The sequence below is a fragment of the Sander lucioperca genome, chromosome 17, assembly GCF_008315115.2.
Source record: "Sander lucioperca isolate FBNREF2018 chromosome 17, SLUC_FBN_1.2, whole genome shotgun sequence".
Lineage (NCBI taxonomy): Eukaryota > Metazoa > Chordata > Actinopteri > Perciformes > Percidae > Sander > Sander lucioperca.
Window position 1 is genome coordinate 11,023,598 of NC_050189.1, and position 15,501 is coordinate 11,039,098.

Consider the following 15,501-nt stretch of genomic DNA (forward strand, 5'->3'; position numbering starts at 1 on the left):
TGACCAATCGCAAACATCTACCGAGAGCCGCATATTTTATATAAGAGCAAACTATAATTCTACAGAAATATGAAGAACACAGACACGGTTTTACAGGCAAAACGCAATACAGTCGCTGCTTCCTAAAACAGGAAGGAAAGCTGGCAAAAAAATAGCCGACGCTGTAAATGCGTAAATCACAACGCTTATCAATATCTTCCCCATCAGTCAGGCACTAGATCTGACCAGAATTACGCCTGTGCTTTCCATAAACTGTCGTTACTTTATTTTATTATTTCAGTTGCAACCCTGGCAGTGGTAAGCGATCGTGAGAGCAAATAAAATATATATCATTCAAACCGATGTGCGCATTGGCAACACACGGCTCAAGAAGCCGACAAATAGCCTAGGCTATATGTAATTCCCTCCCATTAAAATCTATATCTTTCATAAAAATACCCATCAGAGAATGTTAACGGGGTTGTCGGTCTCTAAATGTTTTAACTTTTATGAGCGCATCCCTCTCTCTCCGCACACCGAGCTCCCCCGGATCTTCTAAGAACGGTGACGCCGTTATCAATCGAGTATTGATTGATCAGTAGGCAGTGCTTTAACACCGGTTGATCTCTAATCTCCAATTTAACCTGCTCCCGACCAGGTTAGGTGTTCAGCGTAAGTTACCACGGAGATTGAACCCGGTAACAACTAATCCACTGTCGTGATACAGAAAACCCTGGGTTGAACCTGAAGTTACCTCGGTAACGCCAAATCTTGCTTCGTTGTACAGGCCTCAGGTAGGTCTACAGTCATACATACTTCTCGTGTCAAAACATGTTCAGAGTAGAGAAGCAGTTTGTCTCTCTGTCTCATAACTGTCTCGTAACTCTGTCTCAGGAGACCCAATACATCTCGCTGCTCACTCTTCTTCAAAACAAGTAAGTATAAAACATATTTCATGATTCAGTTTGTTTTTATTGTGTACATCAACTGTGGGACATTTACTGATATTTAGACAAACATGTTAATTTACTCTCAGATTAGAACCAAGTTTTATATTTGGTTCTTTACTGAAGTATTATTCTAAAAGTTCCTCCAGGATTTGATGTTCAGACATATTGTGATCTTCAGTTGATAAATGACAGGACAAAATGTTGTTAACGAAGAATACCTGGGGATGGGGCACATTATTTGCATCAGCTACAGAAAGCGCATATGTTAAGACCTTTTTCTTCAACCAAGGACTCCTGCCACTAACTTGCTTTGCATTTACTTCTTCAAATGATGGAGTAATCCCCAGAGTGAACACATTTAGGCTACAGACACAGTTAGATAGTGTGAGGCAGAGAGAGGTAAGAAAAGAAACTTTGTTGTCCCGTACGAAATTAGTCTTGTTAGAGGTGTTGTAAAGGAGATGATGCACCGTCTCGTCTCGTCTCACAGGTGTTAACTGTTTCAGAACGCTGCTGGTCTGAACTGGTCTGTTATGATATGAAACAGAAACAGATGTGCAAAATATATGACACTGTATTTGTGAATAATGTACATGTGTTTGTTTCCATTAGTTAGTTGTGGGTCAGACTGTAAAATGGAAGGAGATGTTTGTATTGTTTTCTATCTCTTTAAATAAAAACACTTAAGGTGACCCCATGCTGACTATTCTACCTCTGGTTCTTTACATAGTTAATAGTTGACGTTGTGATATGTGGGCTACTGTAGAACCCTGGTCATCTGGATTTGATAATATTGAAACATTTCTATCTGGATAAGTGTGATTCAATCCATTTTTTTTTTTTTAAAAACTGGCAGAAAAGTAACATTTATTACCTGTTCCTGGATAGCAAAACATGGGATTTCCAGATTCAACTTTTCTGAAGAGCTGGGCCCAGGACATTAGACTTCCTATAAATACATATTATTTTTAATGTTATAATGTTGTTGCCTCATGAAGACATACATACATATAAACAACTGTGTTTAATGTTCCAGCTCAGTCTGTCAGTATGTTGGGAATGTGTTGCTGACTGAGATGCAGACAGAAACTTGTTCAGCAGAAAGTTTCCAGAAATCTTCGTCATAACTTGTTTGTCCTCGTTCATGCACCTGGGGAGGAGTTTGTGGTCATACACCTGGTAAACATCTACAAACACACATGAACAGGTAGGATGTTATTATTTTTAAACTTTTTCACATTTTGTGATGATGCAGCTTTATGATGAAACCTTTTAAATTCAGTTTTCTCTCATCAATGAAACAACAGAACAGTCAGCTGTTGTAACAACTGAGTATAAACAGACTGTATATGTTCTCTCTCTGTCCTGTAATAAGTGAACTCTGAGCTCATGTGTTTGTGACTCTTCACCTCTGTCTCCTCTCACAGGGAGAAGATGATCTGCAGCATCCTGCTGCTCATCATCCTGACCTCCTGTGTCTCTGGTTAGTTTACAGCTTCACTTTATTATCCACTAACACTAAACAAAGAATCACTAAAGTGTCCACAGAAACATGTGGAGATGGAGTTTAAAGTTGTCAGTGTGTCTGCTCCTCACTTTCCCTCTCTGTCTCCTCAACAGGAACATTTGTAGTGAATGTGACCCAGACCTCCTATCAGGCAGAGGAGAACCACGACATCACACTGGAGTGGACCTTCACAACCAACCCTCACAGTTCCTCCAACTCTCTTAATATCTTCTGTGAACTGTTAGCTGATCTCAGACCATCAGTCCTGTTTCATCTCCATGAAGGAGTTGAGGTCCCAGAGTCTCAGGATGAACAGTTTGCAGGACGAGTCCAGTGGGACAAAGACGTCCTCAGAGAAGGACGACTCAGACTTCATGTGTCCAGACTCAGGACTGAAGACTCGGGACTGTACCTGTGTGATGTGCTCACAAGTTATGGGAGTAACTCTGGTAGATGTTGGCTCAATGTCACTGGTAAGTTGATTCAGGAGAACTGGAGTTTTTCTGTTTGTACTTAAAAAATGAAAGATGCAGATTATATAGTCATTTTCACTAAATCAGATTTCCTTCCTGTCAATCAGCCACATTATATTTTCTGTTCTTTACAGCAGCTGCTGATGAGCCAAAACCTCAGAGACCAACAGTGAGACCAGAACCAGAGAGTCTGAAATACATCAGGATCTTCTACGCTGGACTGGCAGCAGCAGCAGCAGCAGTTCTACTGATTCTCTGTCCCTGTCTCTGCTTCTTTGTCTTCAGTCTTTGTTTTAAATGTATTAATAAGAAAAGAAACATATATTCAGCTGTACAGATGTCGAGTTTATCAGAGAAAGGAGCCATCAGGACTAACAGCACCCAGTCTGGAGGACCCTCTTTAAATGAGTCATCAGAGCATAAAGTCACAGTCATAAAAACTAAATCAGACTCCTAGAGTCTCTCCTCCTTCTGTTCTTAGTGTCAGAAAACTATCTGATATAAAATGTTGTTATATTTTTATATTTTAAATGATGTTCATGTTACTACAGGTTTGAGTTGAAATGAAGTTGACATGTTACATCATGTTTTGTCTTCTTCTAGTTGTGTAATTACTTGCATCAATATATTATGTCATATGTTACTTGTAATGTTCTCTCTATTGTTACCTGTCTAGGGACTATAGATGTAGCATTAATGCTAACTCCAGCATGTTTACATCTTGATGTTCATTAACGAGCTCTGCCCCTATCAGATATTTAAGTAATTCCAGCAGAAATAACTAATATCAGTGTTAATAATGTTTTTATTGTTTTGCAGCTTTTAAAGAAACAAGGAAAAGACTTGTTGACGTTTCTTAGACAAATATGAAAAATGACCACAGCTTGTGTGTTTTCTCTCAGGTAGTGTTTCAGTTCTTGGTCTTCAAGACTAAATGTAAAAGACTGATTTTATTTATTTTTTTTTAGCTTCAATGTAAAATATTTCTGGTTCAAAAAGTCTGAAATTTCAGAGAAAATAATCACTTCTATCTGTGTATTAAGTTGCATCTATATATTATGTTGAATGTTACTTGTAATATTCCCTCTTGTCTTACTGCTACAGATGTAAGTTAGCATTAATGCTAACTGACTGATATGTTACATCTTGATGTTCATTAATCTAAATGAATAAGTTATGACAGCAGGAATGACTAATGTCTGTAATAAAGCTTTCATTGAGTAAAATGTTTTGTAGCTTTTAAGGAATCAAGGAAATAAACTTGGTGACCTTTGTTACAATAAAATAAATGAAAATGACCACAGTTTATGTTTTTCATCAGGTAGTGTTTCAGTTCTACGTCGATTGAGACTAAATGCAAAAACAGACTTTTTTTACCTTCAATGTAAAATATTTGTAATCCAGAAGAGTCAGAGAAAAATAATGTTGCTGCTGAAACATCTGAGATATGATTTGGTGTTTTCTTTTTAGATTATTTTTTGGGGCTTTTCCCTTTATTAAGTAGCGACAGTGGACGGTGATGAAAGGGGGAGAGAGATGGGGGATGATGCAGCAAAGGGCAGCAGGTCGGACTCGAACCCGTGCTGCTGCAGGACTCAGCCAACATGGGGCGAACGCTCTTACTGGGTGAGCTAGAGGTCACCCCATGATTTGGTGTTTTACTACAACAGAAAATGTAAATGAAGTGAATCAAATTTGGTAAATTACAGCAAATAAAGAAATCACACAGAACAATATGGAGACATCTTCCTGCTTCTTCTTCTTCCTGCATTTCAGTTCCAGAGACATTTAAACCACAATGCAACCGGAGCACCACCTCTTCCATTCATGTGTGTTATTATGCTGAGCTGATAGCATGCAGGTTAACTGTGGAGACTTGATGATCAACTCCTTCAACAAGACCAGCTGACTCCCAGTAAAAAGCTCCCTCTGCTGGTTCATCTTTAACTCCACAGCTTTTCTTTAACCTTTAAAACCCATTCAGAGAGACCATGACAGTCCTCGTCCTCTCCTGTAGACTGGATCCTGAATAAAGGAGTTCTCATTGTTGTTAGCTTTTTCTCCACTAGGTGACACTAACAGCTTGTTAAAATACAGCCGCATGTTTGAACCTGTTCAACTGTTTTAAATGTTACTAAAGATGTACAAACTCTAGTTTCCTGTCCTAGTGAAGAGATCAGGACAGAGACAACTTAATACAACATTGTGCTGTTATTAATTTACCTTAAAACTATAATTATAATTATATACTCGTAAAATTATTTTCTGCAGCCTCTGAATAAGTTATATTGACTTAATGATGTCATTGTTTATATGTGTAGATGCATTATGTTTTATATCTAATTAACGTTTTCATATATCATTTGATTGACATGTATTTTTTTCTGTCTGTCACAATGTGTCAGTATAGAAATTTAAAAAACCTAAAACTGTGTTGCCATCTGGACACCACACGGTGTATAACACCTCAGTGATATCTTACTCTGCTGAGTCTAAACACATTTGGTTCCTTGCTATATTTGGCAGTGAAGCACTGTTGTGGTTTTAAACAATAAAGAGGTATTTAGTGTGTAGATGTTTTGATAATGTGACATCTGGTTACATTTGCTGGTTAATGCTGAAATATGTATTGACACGTTTGGGTCTTTCTGACCTTCAGGTTACAGTAGGCCTATATATGTCATACCTGTCATCACTCCAGATGTACGCGGGAGTCTCCCTACTTTTAATCATTTATCCTGTCCCTCTGCTCCCCATTTGTAATTTTTCCCGCTAATCTCCTGATTTCATTGTGATATCATATGACTCAAATGGCTGTGTCACAGTTTCTGTGATATGTCCAGACTGGAGGATATGTCTGGTACTTGGCGTGGCCATAGTGGGATTCGTAATTTTGACGGAAAATGACGTTAGCAAACATGCTAATTACAGCATAAACATGCTTCGCTTTGGAAGCGCAGAGCTGCTAATGTTAGCATTGGCTTGTTCCTGAGAGGTGTGATGGAGGCGGATTCACAAACATGAAGGCAGAGCTAACACACAGTACAGTTTATGTTTGGACAGTTTGTATTGCTATGGACTTATGGTTCATTGAAACATATTATGCATGCCTTAATGGCCACTGTTTTCTTTCACTTTGAACAAAGATAATTAAAACAGCTCCTCCTTAATGTCCTGAGCTGAGCTGCAGAACAGGTAGGACTTCATATTCTGAGTCAAATATTTCAGAGTAGAGAAGCAGTTCGTCCTTCTATCTCATAACTCAGGAGACCCAAAACATCTCGCTGCTCGCTCTTCTTCAAAACAAGTAAGTATAAAACATATTTCATGATTCACAGTTTGTTTTTATTGTGTACATCAACTGTGGGACATTTACTGATATTTAGACTGACAAACATGTTAATTTACTCTCAGATTAGAAAATGATTCAAACAAATTGGCCCAATTCTTATATTTGGTTCTTTACTGAAGTATTATTCTAAAAGTTCCTCCAGGATTTGATCTTCAGACATATTGTGATCTTCAGTTGATAAATGAAAGGACAACGTGTTGTTTTAAACTTTGTTTTAGACTTTTTCTCGATGTTAGTTTGGATGATCAGTTCCATTTTATTTAGTGTCAAGTTCATACAACAGGATGACTTGTTTCCCTTTAAGTCTTTAAAGCTCCAATAACAAACATAATTAAAATATATATTATATAAATATATGAGTTTGTCCCCATAAAATAATCCCCCAAACAGCTGGCAATATCAAACAAAATAATATGTCATTGATCATTGTATATTAGTTATTAACAATGACCCAACCATCAGAGATGAACCATCTAAAGTAGTTTCTAACTATTACATCCCGTGTTGCACGGCCAGTCAGTCTGACAGAGAGCCAGAGGTGGAGATGTTGTGGGGACAATACAGGCCAGTATTATGTTGGACACTCCCGTGGTTTCTATTGGACATTTGGTCTGTAATGATTTGAAACAGATGTGCTAAATATATGGCACTGTATGTTTGAATAATGTACATTTGTTTGTTTCCATTAGTTTGTTTTTGAGTCAGACTGTTTAAAAGAAGAAAATAAATTGAAAATGGAAGGGGCACAATATTTGTTAAAGGCAGAATATGTGTCTAAGATTCTGAATGAAGTATTGTGGGGCTGCAGAGACGTCCCGGCCTACAAATCCCATCCTACAGACTAAAGGAAAACATCTTTGTTTGGTACAGATTCTTGCAAAAATCACACTATGACTATAGTACATTTTTATTTGTGTTTCAATGAAAATGAGAATGATGATCCAAAAAATTGTTCATTCCCTCCAATATCGTGAATCATATCACAATCGCAACATCAGTTAAAATAATCGTAATTTGACATTTTCCTCAAATCGTGCAGCCCTACCGAGCAGTGTGGTTAACCACTATCTTTTAAACAAAGATCTCAGATCATGTGACCTCTGAGACAAAGGAAAACACATGTCCCACATACTGTAAAAGCCACACCTGTATTTGTAAATGTTACCATTAGTTTGTTGTGGGTCAGACTGTTTAACAGAAGAAAAGAAATAGAAAATGAAAGGAGATAAGTATTGTTTTCTATCTCTAACATATATAACATGTATTACCTGTTCCTGGATAGCAAAACATGGGATTTCCAGATTCAACTTTTCTGAACAGCTGGGCCCAGGACATTAGACTTCAAATAAATATATGTTATTTTTAATGTTATAACATTGTTGCCTCATAAAGACATACATACATATAAACAACTGTGTTTACTTTTCCAGCTCAGTCTGTGTCAGTATGTTGGGAATGTGTTGCTGACTGAGATGCAGACAGAAACTTGTTCAGCAGAAAGTTTCCAGAAACCTTCGTCATAACTTGCTCGTCCTCATTCGTGCACCTGGGGAGGAGTTTGTGGTTCTACACCTGGTAAACACCTACAAACACACGAACAGGTAGGATGTTGTTATTTTCAAACTTTTTCACATTTTGTGATGTTGCAGCATTATAATGAAATCTTTTAAATTCAGTTTTCTCTCATCAATGAAACAACAGAACAGTCAGCTGTTGTAACAACTGAGTATAAACAGACTGTATATGTTCTCTCTCTGTCCTGTAATAAGTGAACTCTGAGCTCATGTGTTTGTGACTCTTCACCTCTGTCTCCTCTCACAGGGAGAAGATGATCTGCAGCATCCTGCTGCTCATCATCCTGACCTCCTGTGTCTCTGGTTAGTTTACAGCTTCACTTTATTATCCACTAACACTAAACAAAGAATCACTAAAGTGTCCACAGAAACATGTGGAGATGGAGTTTAAAGTTGTCAGTGTGTCTGCTCCTCACTTTCCCTCTCTGTCTCCTCAACAGGAACATTTGTAGTGAATGTGACCCAGACCTCCTATCAGGCAGAGGAGAACCACGACATCACACTGGAGTGGACCTTCACAACCAACCCTCACAGTTCCTCCAACTCTCTTTATATCTTCTGTGAACTGTTAAATAATCTCAGGCCCTCAGTCCTGTTTCATCTCCATGAAGGAGTTGAGGCTCCAGAGTTTCAGGATGAACAGTTTGCAGGACGAGTCCAGTGGGACAAAGACGTCCTCAGAGAAGGACGACTCAGACTTCATGTGTCCAGACTCAGGACTGAAGACTCAGGCCAGTATGAGTGTAAAGTGCACACAAGTAATGAGAGTAGCTCTGGTAAATGTTGGCTCCATGTCATTGGTAAGTTGATGCAGAACTTTCTTTCAGTTTCAATTCAGCAGCTTTTTAGATATATAACAGGACAACTTTGAACTTCCACAATCCTTACACTTCTTTGTCTTATAGGAAAATGATTTCCTTCACATGAATGAAACAGATGTGTTTGGTCTCTTTACAGCAGCGAGGGATCGGTCTGAACCTGAGACACCAAACACAACAAGTCCACCACAGCCAGAGAGTTGGGATATGTTCCTATTCTGCTATTTAATAATCGTGCTTGTTATGTCTGTACTCTGTCTGTTTTTCCCCCGGTGGTTTTTGTTTCCAGCTGTTACATAAGATAAAAAAAAAAAATAGTCAGCATAATGTCTAAAGTCCTGGAAAGAATTCTGCTCGAGAAATGAACTGACTTCATTAACTCCACTGACAACCAGTTTGGCTTTAAATCAAATCATGGCACAGACTTGTGCATAAATGTATTAAAGGAAATTGTGAACAGGTATGAAGCACAAAATTCTTTGGTTTTATTGATGCCTCAAAAGCCTTTGATAGAGGTAATAACAGAAAGATGATTTTTAAATAACTGAAAGGGGTGTACCCAAACATATTGTGAGGATCTTGACTTACTGGTATGCACACCAGACGATGCAGCTAAAATAGGGCCAGAGTGTGTTAGCCCCGTCTGGGGTAAACAATGGTGTCAGACAAGGTGGCATTTGGTCCCCTGTTCTTTTTAACTTTCATATTGATGAGTTGTCCAAACAGTTGAATGCCTGTAACAGAAAGTGTGGACACAAATTATGGGAGTAACTCTCTGGTTTATGTTGGCTCAACAGTGACGGACTGGTATCAAAAAAACGGCCCTGGCATTTGCAACACACCGGCCCTATTTTAAAACCACACCAACCTCACCCAAACACTGAGATAAAAAGCCAAAAAAATAAATTAAAGTGCTCATTTTATGAAAAAAAAATCACTTTTTCTGGGATTTGGGGTGTTATGTTGTGTCTCTGGTGCTTCCACACACATACAAACTTTGAAAAAAATCCACCCATGCTGTTTAGAGTGAGATACGGTTTTTGAATGTGTCCTGCCTTCAGTCTCTGGGTGAGCTGTTCAAAATCGGCACGGCTTTCTACGTCACAAGCCGAAACGAGCAGGCAACCATTAGCTCGTAGCGTTAGCATGCTAACGCTAATGCTAACGCTAGCATGCTAACGCTAGCACGCTACCTCGTTCTCAATAGCAAAGCACTGCTACAACACACACAAGTTCACCATAATCTACAAAAGAACTACTTACATGTGATCCAGATCTCGTTAAAACAGGACGCAGTTTTACGGCCTCCATTTAAAGGAACAAACCAAGGCTCAAAAGGGATTGGAGGATGCAACATATAAAAAGGATGCCAGACACAAGGTTAACAATTAACCAACAAGCTTTATTAAATAATGAATATTCCCAAAAGTAACAAACAAGGAGAAACAAAAGGGACTGGAGACCCCGGCCAAAAAGAACAAAAGATGGGAAGACCCTGGACCAACCTCCCAGTGGGCCGTCGGTCCCTGCTTCTCCCCCTAAACTACCTAAAAAGGTGCGTGCAGCACGTGACATTTTAATTTCCTTTTATGAAGTAGCATTTTTTTGTAGTACTTTATTATTTCCTCGAGCACGGTTCTGTCTGTTGTTCTGCATGATAGTAATCCCGATGGCTCAAAAGGATAAAGCTTTGTCAAGTACCTCCTTTGTGTGTTTAGTCAGAGCAGTGATACAAATACTACACCTGTAGCCTACTTAACGTGTTCATTCGATTAGATTTAATTTTCACTCCATTAGCCATACCTTTTCAGTGGTTGAAAGTAGCCATACTCTGACGACCGAATTCCCCAAAGTTATCTGCGCAGACTGAACAGTAGGCTGAGGCCCCCTCGTTAAGGGAATCGCAGATAGGCTGTTGACTTAAGGCTACAACTGAGCTGAGCCTATCATTATTTATCCTATTCCATCGCTAAAATCAGGTTTGCAAAAGTAACAAGGTTTGAGCACTAAACAATTTCACAAAATCACAATAAGGACTTTATTTTTCAGGGGTGCTGAGATGATTTTTAGGGGTACTGAAGAACCCCTAAAAATCATCCTTTCATGTCTTCTGGTTTTCTAGTGGTTTGTGATTTTTGGTTTTGATTTGTCTTGGTTTGAGACTGCCTCCCTGCCTACCTCAGGACACCTTCATTTGTAAGTCTTTTGTTAATAAAATCCTTTACTCTGCATTTTTAAATTAAGGAATGTATCATTGAGGTGAATAATTGTCATGTGCACATTTAAGGAGGTTACGTCCCCAACAAAATATACAAAAGAGGAGTGAAGAGTAAGTCATGTCTAGACTACATGTGTGCTGACTCAGATAGAATTAGAAAAGTTGATCTACAGGAGAATAAATAGTTGAAAGCAATACAGAATGCCTGAGAGCCTTACTGCTAAATATTATATTATGTTTTTATGTTTGTATTGTAATCTATGTTCACCTTTATATAAAGATATTTCCAGCACAAATTGGTTCAGAAAAAGGTAGAATAGGGGCATAAAAAATATCCAGAAATTCAAAATTTTCAGGGGGAGGCCTATATATTATAAAAAAGGATAATAAAAAAAGGATCAAACTGTATTCTTAATTGTCACATACACACAGTACAATGTAGTGAAATTCTATTACTGCATTTAACCCATCCTAAGTATTAGGAGCAGTGGATATATTTAGATCTATAGGCTGCTATAGTCAGGCACGTGCACAAATAGACATCAAAAGAGGCCTGAGTACCTGCCCTTTATCTTCCTCAATAGAAAGTGCCCTTTTTTGAGGATGCATGTTTCGTTTAATATAGCCTATATTACTGTTACAGTCTACACTGTCATAGATTAAACGTCATAGTTTGGAATGATAACAAGGATCCTGTAGAAGACCGTTAAACGGTTTTAACTGCAGCTTTTAGCCATCTGCTCTCACAGTTCATCTCAGGTCATACTCGTTCTTCAGTGGAAAATCTCTACTACCTGGCGCCATCTTGTGATAGAAATACATCACTGTACCTGCTTATTGTCAGTCCTTTGGTCAGTCATGTGTAATAAGTAACACAGAGGAAGAAGTATAAACAGACTGTATATGTCCTCTCTCTGTTTGTGACTCTTCCCCTCTGTCTCCTCTCACAGGGAGTAGATGATGAAGATGATGATGAAGATGATCTGCAGCATCCTGCTGCTCATCATCCTGACCTCCTGTGTCTCTGGTTAGTTTACAGCTTCACTTTATTATTTATTACTTCTGTGAACTGATAACTGATCTCAAGAATCCAGTCCTGTTTCATCTCCATGAAGGAGTTGAGGTCCCAGAGTCTCAGGATGAACAGTTTGCAGGACGAGTCCAGTGGGACAAAGACGTCCTCAGAGAAGGACGACTCAGACTTCATGTGTCCAGACTCAGGACTAATGATTCAGGACTGTACAAGTGTTATGTGGACACAAGTTATGGGAGTAACTCTGGTAGATGTTGGCTCAATGTCACTGGTAAGTTGATTCAGGAGAACTGGAGTTTTTCTGTTTGTACTTAAAAAATGAAAGATGCAGATTATATAGTCATTTTCACTGAAACAAGTTTCCTTCCTGTCAATCAGTCACATTATATTTTCTGTTCTTTACAGCAGCTAATAATTAAATTAAATGACAATGCACTGTGGTCGGTGGAGAGAAGCTGGAAACGGTAGCTGTCTTCAGATTTGATAACTCAGAGATTTGTTGTGACAATATGGGAATTTGAGCACATGGGACTGCTTCACTCCTGGCCACGGGTTGGAGGGGAGGCGGAGTCATCCAACTCAGCCTGCGTGTGTTTTGTAATAATTGAAATACTGTTCAGTAAAAGTACTTGACTTTATTCTATTGTCTCAGTGATTCTTAAAGGTTTCTGGTAATATAGGTTACCGACGAATACGCGGGGAATTAGAGTTCAGAGAGATAATTGGAGATCTTCTCTGGCCTCCGGGCCTTTCACCTTTACCCAGAAAACAGTAGTTGCTGCGCTACCGCTGCCTTGAGCAGTTAGTTAGTTAGTTAGTTAGTTAGTGTTATTGTTTGCCTTTCTTTAGCGTTAAGCAAAAAGTCTGTGCTAGCTGCTAGTGAAGGCTAACGTTACCTGTGCTACGTTCCATAGCGACAGCCTCGGTATGTGTGAGGAGGGCAGCCAGACCAGGAGAGCTTAGATTTTATTGTGAACATGATTTTTTTTTTTTATGAATACAAATCTATTTAAATTGAAATGTGACTAACTTTCATAATGTCATACTTTATGACTGTTTTATAAAAGCAATAGGTCACTTCAGGCTCTGATATGTTGTGATTATATAACAGCTAAGAGGGGTTGTTGTCGGGCCAACAACGCCCCAATTCAGCAGCTTTTTAGATAACTAAGAACCTGAGAAAAACAGTACTGTGGAAATCCACGATGCTTACACTTCCTTCTCTTTTAGTGAAATGTTTTTCTTCACATGAATGAAACAGATGTGTTTGGTCTCTTTACAGCAGCGAGGGATCGGTCTGAACCTGAGACACCAAACACAACAAGTCCACCACAACCAGAGAGTCGGGGAAGGATCGTCCTCTACTGTGGACTGGGACTGACAGCAGCTCTGCTGGGTTTTTATTTTTGTTATTATAGATTATTTCTGTCTAGAAATCAAGATTTCTACTCAGAAAAGTTACAGTTCTGCAGATAGATCAGTGGAAACAGTTTAATCAACAAATCTAATGAGACAAAACTGGTAGAATCCAGTTCCATACCACAGAGCCCCAGAAAATACTAGTTCCCCATTGTCTGTCAGGTTACAACTTTGATTCTTCACACACACACATCAGCAAAATCAACACAAACAAACTGAAAAGTGGATTGAAACACATCTTTCCTTTATATTCCTCAGTAAGTGACTGAGTGACCATTGTTTCCTCCTCCATCATTTGTGTCTGTAACTTGTTAGATAGATCTGAATATTGAAAGACTTGCCTTGTCTTAGTCCACACAGGCTACACCTAATATGTGCAATTATTTTGTAATGTGCACTTTAATGTACTGGTTCTGTTGTATTATGGTCTGTTATTTCCTGTCTCTCTGTCATTGTAAAGCTGTGAGGAGTTAACTCTGGTGTTGATGATGAAGAGAAAGATCTAAATGATGAAGAACTAAATGTTTGTTTCATCTGATGTATGATCTGATTCATTCATTTTTTTTGCACACCGAAATGTTTCTCATGTATTTCAATTCATCACTTTAACAAATGAAGACATTCAACTGAAGGAATCTTTTGATAATTTTAACTAAATAAAGTTAATTTAAATGTTGACTTACTTTGTTGACTGTGATATCTGAGAATGTTGCAGTTCTAACTGATCATATTGAACTTCTAATGATTTGTTGAATTAGAACAACAAATGGGAGAAACATCTTTATTTGTATATATTTCTTATCTTTTATACTATACTTGTTGTACGTGTCCTTATTGCACCGTGGGTCGGAGAGAAACGTATTCTCAATAGCTCTGAATGTCTGGCACATTTTGCAGAATCGACAAAGTTGACTTGACTTGATCCACTGAGTGGTTCAACTTATTTAAACATTCAGAGGTTATATATATGAAAACAGTCTCACAATACAGTCACAGTAAATAATAAATACTAAGGTTTATTTCACATTATAGAAAACAATAGTTACTTTTTATGTTCAAGAACAAAGTGCTTCAGAAGTGTTCAGCAGAAGAATAAGAAGATTGTCCACCTGTCCACCAGGTGTCCTCAGACTCTCCTCATCCTGATCACCTGGGTCTCATTTCCCAATCACCCTGTCAGCACATATACCAGACCTGGTCCTGGTTGGTCCATGTTGTGTCGGGACTTAAAAAGCACCAATACCACACTGTGAAAACACTCCACTACAAGTCAAAGTCCTGCATTCTTACTTAAGTTAAAGTAAGTATGTATCAGCTAAATGTACTTATAGTACTTAAAATAAGTATATATTGATCAGTAGAGATGGTAACTGATGTTATGTTTCTTCCTTCAAACAGTTTGGACCCAGAACGTAAGAAGTGAAGCTGCCAAATGTCTCCTAACATCTGGATCAGTTCTGGATCTGACTTGTTCTGCTGGAGGAGACATGAGACTAAAGGAAGTTCAAACAAAGCAACGCCACAAACAGAAGGTAATATAGAAACATTGCTGCTGGACATCTTACAGCTGCATCTACTAGAAATATCACAGCAGAGACTATGAGAACTTTGCAGCTCTGAGAGAAGTTTGAACTTTGTTCCAATGATGTGATCTGACTTTTGGGCCTCCTGGTGTGTGTTCTGCAGCTGCATGAAGACAGAAAACCAGTGTTTGTGTCTGATATCAGGTGCATCAACTCAGTAGTGTTGGACCAGCTCATAAAACACATTTATACCAATTCAGCAAATGTAGAACTGAGACTAAATAAACCGGTAAATATCTGTCTGACATCAGATGGTTTTAACAGCAGTCATATAACAGAAGTTACTCAGCTTGGCCAGATGGTGGCGCTGTAGAACAACTTATTTTCCAAAAGCTGCTGAAGTTTTACTAAGAAACAAAGTTCCATAGATTACTGAGATCAAGTGACATTTAATATAAAATGATCCATTTAGGGCTTCATGTCATGTTAAATTAAGTCTCTGCTGCCTTAGTTTTTATGGTGTGTCTCCAAAATGTACAAAACAATATTTTCCTTTTAATAAACATAAGTGAACTTTTTGACCTGATGAATGAAATGCTTTCCACTCATTGTTTGTCTTTCAGTTCATGTTGATACAGTGTTAAAGTCAGTCTGT

At 38.4% G+C, this 15,501-nt stretch overlaps 1 protein-coding gene and 1 long non-coding RNA gene across 13 annotated transcripts in view; both read left to right on the top strand.

Moving 5' to 3' along the window:
- Window positions 1-2,018: 2,018 nt before the first annotated feature.
- Window positions 2,019-15,501, top strand: part of LOC116060419 — a 236,379-nt gene continuing 222,896 nt past the window's right edge. For 2 of the 12 annotated variants that reach the window (XM_035993567.1, XM_035993568.1), the window contains exons 1-3: window positions 2,019-2,136; window positions 2,357-2,412; window positions 2,550-2,909. In XM_035993567.1, the coding sequence (XP_035849460.1) occupies window positions 2,129-2,136; window positions 2,357-2,412; window positions 2,550-2,909 (424 nt within the window). In that variant the 5' untranslated portion in view covers window positions 2,019-2,128. Of the gene's footprint in view, window positions 2,137-2,356; window positions 2,413-2,549; window positions 2,910-7,908; window positions 8,139-8,275; window positions 8,408-8,792; window positions 8,957-10,755; window positions 10,850-11,947; window positions 12,176-13,186; window positions 13,285-15,501 lie in introns of those variants that run through there. The other 10 variants (XM_035993571.1, XM_035993587.1, XM_035993588.1 and 7 more) reach the window with 8 other exon arrangements.
- On the top strand, window positions 14,268-15,441 carry LOC116053106. The gene is made up of 2 exons (XR_004105739.2): window positions 14,268-14,623; window positions 14,722-15,441. It is a non-coding gene; the product is annotated as an uncharacterized LOC116053106 (long non-coding RNA).